The following is an 8,653-nucleotide window of genomic DNA, read 5'->3' as shown; positions in this document are numbered from 1 at the left end:
TTAACTTCATTTTAGCTAATATATTATTAGTGCAAAGCATACATTATAATGAAACAATGAAACATTATTTTTAGGTATAAATAGTAGATGTTGAACTTGCTTAGCCTTTCCTTTACATCAAAGAGGAATCAAACCTCTTCTAGTTTTGTAATAACTCTAATCCATTTGATGCTCACCCTTCTTCGTGTGTTTACTTTTTTTATATTCAATTTTTTCTTAGTGAAAATCCTGACTCCGTCTTCAACAACCATTCAAACAACTTGAGTGAAAAACTTCATCAAGTACACACAAAATATTTCTAAAAGCTATATTGCTCGGACTCTTCAAAGATGTCGTTAGGGTCAGGTGCATGTCAGATCCTCCAAAAGTAGTGCATATTTGGAGAACCTGACACAAGTTTGGCAACAATGCAACATTTTGAAGAGTCCAAGTAACATAGGCTAAAAGGACTAAGTGTCAAGTGCTCTCTGTTTTCTCTGTTTTTGCTTATATTTTTTAGTTTTATGTAGGGAAGATGCCTTGTGAAATATGTGGTTTGTCAGCAAGGAATAAATTATGTGAAGGATGTGTTAATGGGGCTAAAGCCATACATGCCTTATTAACCAGTACCAAGTCTGATAATAACAGTGCAAATACAAGAGGACCTGTCAACAATTCTACAAATCATGCAACTAATACTTCTTCATCCAAGTTATCTGTTAGTAAGGCATGCATATGATCTCTTTCTTTTGATTAATTAATTTGATCTTTACTTCTAGATATTATGAAACAAATTCAGATTGAGAAGCGTGTGAGTGTATGGCCTAGTGGTCAATGAAGGTGTTGAGAACCATGAGGTCTTAGGTTCAATTTCCTAGCCAGAGAATTAGGGTGATTTTCTGAGTGTATAGCTTAGTGGTCAATGAAAGAGTTGATAACCATGGGGTCTTAGGTTTAATTTCCATCGGAGGCCAAAAAACTAGGGTGATTTCCCAAGTGTATAGCCTAGTGGTCAATGAAAGGGTTGATAACCGTGAGGTCTTAGGTTCAATATCCAGCGGAGGCCAGAGAACTAGGGTGATTTCCCGAGTATATGACCTATTGGTCAATGAAAAGGTTGAGAACCATGAGGTCTTAGGTTTAATTTCCAGCAGAGCCAAAGAACTAAGGTGATTTCCCAAGTGTATATCCTAGTGGTCAATGAAAGGGTTGAGAACCGTGAGGTCTTAGGTTCAATTTCCAGAGGAGGCCAGAGAACTAGGGTGATTTCCCGAGTATACGACCTACTGGTTAATGAATAGGTTGAGAACCATGAGGTCTTAAGTTTAATTTCTAGCGAAGCCAAAGAACTAGGGGGATTTCCCGAGTGTATAGCCAAGTGGTCAATGAAAAGGTTGAGAACCATGAGGTCTTAGGTTCAATTTCCAGTGGAGGCCAGAGATCTAGGGTGATTTCCCGAGTGCATAACTTACTGGTCAATGAAAAGGTTGAGAACCATGGGGTCTTAAGTCAATTTCCAGAGGGTGATTTCCTGAGTGTATAGCCTAGTAGTCAATGAAAAGGTTAAGAACCTCGAGGTCTTAGGTTTAGTTTCCAGCAAAGGCCAAAGAACTAGGGTGATTTCTCCAGTGTATAGCCTAGTGGTCTATGAAAAGGTTGAGAACCATGAGGTCTGAGGTTCATTTCCAGCAGAATCCAGAGAACTAGGGTGATTTCCCGAGTGTATAACCTAGTGGTCAATGAAAGGGTTAAGAACCATGAGGTCTGGGGTTCAATTTCCAGTAGAGGCCAGAGAACTAGGGTGATTTCCCGAGTGTATAACCTAGTGGTCAATGAAAATGTTGAGAACCATAAGGTCTTACGTTCAATTTCCAGCGGAGGCCAGAGAACTAGGGTTATTTCTCGAGTGTATAGCCTAGTGGTCAATGAAAGGATTGAGAATCATGAGGTCTAGGTTTAATTTCCAACGGAGGCCAACGAACTAGGTGATTTCTTCCCTTCTGTCCAAAGCCTTATTGGATAAAGTTATTCGGTATCTGTGCTTGTGGATAGGTGACAGGTGCCCCATGGAATTAGTCAAGATGCGTAAAAGTTGTTTCTTTCCATCTATCCAAAGTTGCCTTATCCAATTCTTGGTGAACAGAGTTACTTGGAACCTGAGAGGTAGCAAGTGTCCCATTAAAATCTCAAAACTATACTCAATGTCATTCACAATACTAGTGCAAAATTGTGATAATTTCTATTAAAATTGATTGCCTCATTTGAGTCGATAGCAATTTCTAGAGAGACGAATCCACAGAAAAAAAAGTCATTTTTTGGAAAACATTTCACATCATACCAAACATGTAGAGAATCTTGAAGTTGCTTATAATTGATTGTTCCACAGGGATTTACACTTGCCTTGCGACGAGCGACTGAAATGAAGGAGAAGGTTAACTATCTCAGTAGTTGTCTTAATGCATTTAAAGGTCAAGTTCATAAAGATATTCTTGTTAAACCTGGAAACAATGGCCCCTCCATAGCAGTACACAAGTCTCTTCTGGTATGTAGCCATGTTTTCTCTATATTTACAATTTTGTTACAATTTTTGTATCAACATATACTACCAAAACAATATTAGTAATTAGCGACAGACAACTTCTATAGCTAAGGGTGGCGGTGTGTGTTTGGTATAAAGGAAAGTGTTTTCCACGAAAAAAGTTTTTTTATGGGAAATATGTGATTTTCTTACTTATTATATGGTTTGTGTGGTAAGTAAACAAAAATAGTCTCAAGAGCATTTAAATTTAAGAAGTCAGGTCTGCGTATACTTTATCCTCCGCAGACGCCACTTTGTGGGACTACACTGGGTATGTTGTTGTTGTAAACACTATGAGAGTGGAGGTGAGGTGGGTGGGGGTGGAGGGAGTGGGAATACTGAGGTTAGGTTGAGAGTTGGAGATGGGGGGAGACCACGAGCATAAAACGTCACTTATGGAACTTATTTTCCTTATGTCAAAGAGGTCTTTCCTGATTTTTAAGGAACTTGTATTTCCGAAAACAAAAAAAATTCAAAACATTTGATCAACCAAACATCAAAATATTGGAAAGCATTTTAGAGAAAATACTTTCCTCTATACCAAGCACACCCTAGTTAAAGAGCAAAAACTCGTCGCTTATTCTATTTGATGTTAATGACCATATGCTGTTGTGATCCAACAGTCAGCAAATTCTGTTATTTTCAAGTTCATGTTGGATTCGGATGCGTGCAAAGCTCCCCCGGGTCACACAATAACACTGGCAGAGCTGAGCTACGTGGAGCTGCATGCTCTCCTTGAGTTTCTTTATCGCGGAGAATTGCCTAAAGAGAAATTGGAAAAACATGTCTACACATTGTCAATTGCAGCAGACAAGTATGAAATCAAACTCTTGCAGAAATACTGTGAGCACCACATGTTAGGATCTTTGAACACATCGAATGCTCTCGAGCTTTTGGAGATTTCGGAGACATATAAATCTTACTCACATTTGAAGGTGGAGGCCATGATCTTCATCATTAAGAACGTCGAGGGCATTGTCTTCACGCCTAAATTTGATGCATTTGCAGTCGAGAATCCTCATTTAGCCGTTCAGATTACAAGGGCTTCTGTCGTCACTAACAAAAATAAGAAACATAAAGTTTGACCTATGCATATGATATCTGTGTTGAGAACAATGAGATCTCTCTTGTTCAAATCCCTCCGGAGGCAAAAACACTAGTGATTTTTTCTCATCTGTCTAAGCCTTGGTGATAGAGTTACCCGATACTTGAAATTGTTGAGGTGTGTGCAAGTTGCCCCGGGCATGATGAACTTTAGGAGCCAATGTACAATAAGGTATGCCATGTCTTGATAGGAGAGAACTAAGAAACAGAACACAGATCTCAATATATATTGATGTGAAATTGTTTTATTGCTATCGATGACCGTGTGTTTCGTTGATTTAAAATTTTTGTATTCGTTGATATATGTTGGACATTTTCTGGTGTTACATATACGAACGAACTCATCTACGAAAAAAGAATTGAAGAAAGGAAAAATCGAATTGACAAGCTATAAACTATGGCCTATTTCCACTCATATTGTAGATATTAGTAGCAATTGTTACAAAGCTAGTCACAACTGCTTGAACAATCATGATCACTGCAATGATCTTATCTTTTCTTGAAGATATACCGTGAACATCTCTGCGAAACAGGAAAAATCAATATGTTAGCATAAAAAAGAACGAAAATAACTTTAAAAACGCGAGAGAGGAGTAAATACGAGTGAGAGAAAGACAGATACCTCAGGGCGATTGCACCTGGAAATATGAAGGCAATGCAAACACCTGTTGTTGTTCCCATGAACTGGAAAATGTACCATATAGATGGGATAAAAATGGCTGCTACATATGAGAAGGTTAACAAGACTAAACTAAGACACACGAATCGTTTGGTGTCAGTTGCCAAAAAGGGCTTCTTTGGGAATACGAGTTCATCTAGATTGGCTCTCAGGGAGAAGTTCAAGAGGGGAAACACCAGCATTAGGTGAAATGCATAGCTCAGACGAACTACAACGTTTAGCATTGAACTTATCGCTGAAGTACCAGATGATTTGTCGAAATTTACAAGTATGTCTGGCATGATTGAATCCCCGAATAGAAGGTACCCGAAAATCCCAATTGAAAAATAGATAGCTGCACATAGTACTAGTGAAATCTTGACAGCAGAAGACATAGCTGCAGGCTTTCCCAGCTCAGTTGCAATCGGATGAACTGCAAACAAGTTATAACGTCACGTTCATCAAAGAATTCAGGCATAAAACATAAACAAACACTCAAAATTTGACCTCAACTGACAAGTAACGTAAGTACTACAACTTTGACATTGCACGTCTAGACACTTCAACTTAGTCTCAACTGACAACTAAACACTCCAACTCATCCCCACTGTGCCTCGTGATCCGTGGACAATGTCACATAAATTAGTCATTGGTGTCTAGATGATCATTTTGTAAGTCGGAGTGTTTAACTGACACAGTGGAGACGAGTTGAGGTGTCTAGATATGCATATATACTCAAAGTTGGAGTATTTATTCACTTGAGGCCAAGTTTGTGTGTTTGTTTACGTATTACGCCTTGAAATACTAAACAAGAATCGAAAAGATCAATATCGGATTCTTACCATTGAAGTGAAATGTAAATGCTGTAACAATGACAGGAACAGCAGTAAAAAGGTTAAAAAAAGATGTTTCATCATCCATCTTAGGTAACATTCTTGGACTTACTGTTTTCCCATTTAGTATTGCTGTGATTGCCATAACTGAACATATGACAACAAATACAATTGCTAGTAGAACAGCTAATGCTGAACTCAACCACAATGATTCTACAATCAATCACAAGCCACATAAAAAAATGTCAGCAATAATATTTTCACTAATTTTGTAGAAATTTTTGTCAAGAAAAAGGTAGTATTTACTGACCAATACGTCGATAGAGGACGAGAGGGAGCATAACAAACAAGACAATGAAGAGGATCGCAAAATTACGCGAGTTCCACCAGTGAATCCCAAGCCATTCTTGTAGAACACCAAGATGTTCTCCTTGTCCAGAAAGAACATCTCCTACTCATAGAAAATAACATATTTTCAAATATCGTTTTTTACTTTGAAAACAAAAACTACTTTTTTTTTTCAAATTATATAATGAAAACATGGTCAAACGCCCACTAATAATTGCTTTCTTTTTTAGTTTGATATGATGACAACTTCTATAGCTAAACGATAAAAATCCGTCAATAGTCCTATTTAACAAAGGATTAACAACTAATCATCAAAAAAATCATGTTAGCTACGAGCTACTTAACAACAAATCAACGACAAAATTCATAGCTAATCAGCACGTATACTTACCAATAATAATAAGGTACATGATCAAGCAACCAAGATTTGTTATCATGATACATATTTGAACTGCAACAGAACCAATTTTCCCAAATGACTCATTCATCAATGCAGCATAAGTTTTCGATTCGCCTCTATACGTTAACCTCAACATGAACTCTACCGATATGTCAACCAAAAGAGCAACCAAAATAATCAACACAAATGCTGGGATTACACCTAAAACCTTCAGAGTTGCTGGAACAGACATAATCCCAGCACCAATTATACTCGTCGATACGTTGAACACTGCCCTCAAAATCAGCTGCTGATTTTCCCTTGTAAACAGAGTTTGTTCTGTTTTTGGTAACAGGGGAATTTCAGCACCATTTTTGGCTAGAGCCATGTTTTTATTATTGTTGGTCTTTTTTTTATGTTCTACATATTATGGTTTTTAAAAGCATGTATAAGAGTAACAATAATTGACTAATATGGTGAATTTACAAAAAGGGTGTTTGTGGCAACAAGGATTTGTATCATTTTTAGTCCCTAGGTTATTGATGAATTCTGATTTTAGTCCTTATGATATCTGATTAAGCATATTTGATCTTTAATTAGTTGAAATGTGCACTTTTGATCCATTTGCTTGTGAATATCAATTGTTCCATCTATGTAGTTACTCATGTGTTATGTTAAGTCTGTATTGTTCGATCTGTTGAGGCTAGCTTGACTTTAGCGAGAGAAAAAAAAAAGAATAAGAAATGAGTGTAGCAACCAAAAAGAGAAATTTCACTACTATTCACTAGCAATTAATTCAAAGGAAGTTCGTTTTACAGCAGTACGAGCATATTTTGTCTTGCTTTCTGATTCAATTCCGATACTAGGATGAGCTAACTCCAAAAGAACCTGTCCACACTTCAATCCCAGGCGAGTTAACTTGTATTGTTACTCCATACTTGAGACTTGAGAGTAACATAGTTCTAAAAATAACGCATATACAATATTATCTTACCTAAAAGGATCAACAACGTCACACATTTCAATTAATTGAAGGTTGAATATATTAAATGAAATATTATAAGGATTAAAATTGCAATTTATTAATAATTGAGGGATGATAAAGTTATAATTCATGGGAACAAATTAAATAAATGTTTAGTGAGAATGAGGGTTAAAGTTGTAAATATAATGTGAGAATGACATATTTTTAGTTTGAATAATTGAAGGGTGCACATGGACCCAGCAATAGGGACAGATTAGGAAGACTAAATGAACGTGGACGCAAATAGGGCATAAATGGTCTTCTTACTCATAAACGACAGCTAATGGTGACTATGTATATATATTATCACATTTATATTATCAGTGTAATTTAATTTGTTATAATAAATAATTTTGCTTATTTTGAAGTTAGTAATCTTTACCTTTTTATTATTTATGGATAGTTATTTATAGTGAGAAGTCATACTAACTATCAACACATTGTAACCTCTTTTTTTAAAAAAATAATAATAATAGTTTTTTAATCGATAATGTGATCAACCTCACGTAGGCAGAGTTAATTAAAGGAGAATCATAATTGATGAAGATTCACATATGTGAAGAGGTGAATTCAAGATTTGAGCAATCTCAAGTTTATTGAGTTCACGTGAGTAAACTATTTAGTGATTTTTTAAATATATATTTAGGGTGTGTTAAAGTTACTAGATTTACGTTAGCCGTGGAGTCATCCCTGTATAAGGAGCTTGAGTGTCAGTTTATACCTTTTCACTGAAAATTTAGGTAAAAAATTTAATTCAAATAATTCGTGTTTACTTCTTTATAATTTGAATTTCCTTAATCAAAATTTAATAACTCCATCACGAGTTCACGTATCTTCTATATACATAGCTTATGCCTAGCTATTTGTGTGAGACTGCAACATAATTATTACTCATATTTTAGATAATTTAATAATGTAAAATTTCTTTAATCTTTAAGCATATAGAAAAACTTACATGATATGTTTTACTATATTACTATATATGGAATATCTACTACTTACCACATGACAAGTGTTGGATGATATGTGCTTGATAGTGTTGTACATTCTTCTTTTATGATTGTACCTTTAAAATTTATATTATTGGACAATTTAACACCATTAATTACCTACTACTTTATTAGCCCAAAAGTTTGACCTCATTGTCATATGAATTTGAACAAATTATATATTATTAAAAGTTACATAAAAGATGCTATAAATCACAATAATTAGCAATTAAAAATATTTTTAAATCATACAAGAAATTTGGTTGACTAATTGGAATAGAATAAGTAACATGTACTATTTGAAAATAACGTCAAAATTTCTAGAATTCACAATAAATTAACAACTGAAAATATTTATGATTGTTCACGTGAATTGAAACATGAGTAACCTATATTATTCAAAACTAACGCAAAAAATACTATAAATCACAACAATTTAATAACTTCAAATATATTCTTAAGAAAACATATAAAAAATCGATTGATCTTCAAATTTCATTTATATCACATAAATTAAAACAAAAAAAATTAACACGGGCACCAAATATCTATATATATATGTAACAAATGGAAAAGTCCCAATCAAGGAAGCAACATATATCATTTACAAATGACTTAAAAAGCATTAAAAATTACAATAATTACCAATTTAAAATATTTAAAAGCTATATAATACAATACGTTGACTCTCAGAATTCTAGCAGGCTCACATATATTGGGACAAAAAAAATAACACATATCATTTTAAAATTACCAAAAAA

The 8,653-nt window shown here is 34.8% G+C and overlaps 2 protein-coding genes across 2 annotated transcripts; one reads left to right on the top strand and one right to left on the bottom strand.

Moving 5' to 3' along the window:
- Positions 1-3,117: 3,117 nt before the first annotated feature.
- LOC102588881 (BTB/POZ domain-containing protein At3g56230-like) lies at positions 3,118-3,774 on the top strand. The gene has a single exon (XM_015304384.1). The coding sequence runs from the start codon at positions 3,208-3,210 to the stop codon at positions 3,640-3,642; it is 435 nt and encodes a 144-aa protein (XP_015159870.1). The 5' UTR covers positions 3,118-3,207; the 3' UTR covers positions 3,643-3,774.
- A 112-nt stretch (positions 3,775-3,886) lies between these two features.
- On the bottom strand, positions 3,887-6,293 carry LOC102581955 (sodium-coupled neutral amino acid transporter 2). The gene is made up of 5 exons (XM_006365263.2): positions 5,892-6,293; positions 5,463-5,603; positions 5,162-5,365; positions 4,284-4,752; positions 3,887-4,183 (listed from the first exon to the last, which is right to left on the bottom strand). The coding sequence occupies exons 1-5, from the start codon at positions 6,265-6,267 to the stop codon at positions 4,057-4,059; spliced, it is 1,317 nt and encodes a 438-aa protein (XP_006365325.1). The 5' UTR covers positions 6,268-6,293; the 3' UTR covers positions 3,887-4,056.
- Positions 6,294-8,653: the final 2,360 nt, after the last annotated feature.

Source organism: Solanum tuberosum, unplaced genomic scaffold (assembly GCF_000226075.1).
Source record: "Solanum tuberosum cultivar DM 1-3 516 R44 unplaced genomic scaffold, SolTub_3.0 scf00543, whole genome shotgun sequence".
In the NCBI taxonomy this organism is placed as follows: domain Eukaryota; kingdom Viridiplantae; phylum Streptophyta; class Magnoliopsida; order Solanales; family Solanaceae; genus Solanum; species Solanum tuberosum.
Note: the sequence above shows the minus strand (reverse complement) of the source record. Positions and strands in the feature narration are given on the sequence as shown.

Bases quoted from the DNA above. Each gene is read 5' to 3' on its own strand.
- LOC102581955 (XM_006365263.2), bottom strand. From the start codon at position 6,267: ATGGCTCTAGCCAAAAATGGTGCTGAAATTCCCCTGTTACCAAAAACA. The intron at 5,604-5,891 runs GTAAGTATACGT...TTCTATGAGTAG, and splicing joins CATGTACCTTATTATTATTG to GAGATGTTCTTTCTGGACAA. The intron at 5,366-5,462 runs GTCAGTAAATAC...GATTGATTGTAG, and splicing joins CGTCCTCTATCGACGTATTG to AATCATTGTGGTTGAGTTCA.
- LOC102588881 (XM_015304384.1), top strand. From the start codon at position 3,208: ATGTTGGATTCGGATGCGTGCAAAGCTCCCCCGGGTCACACAATAACA.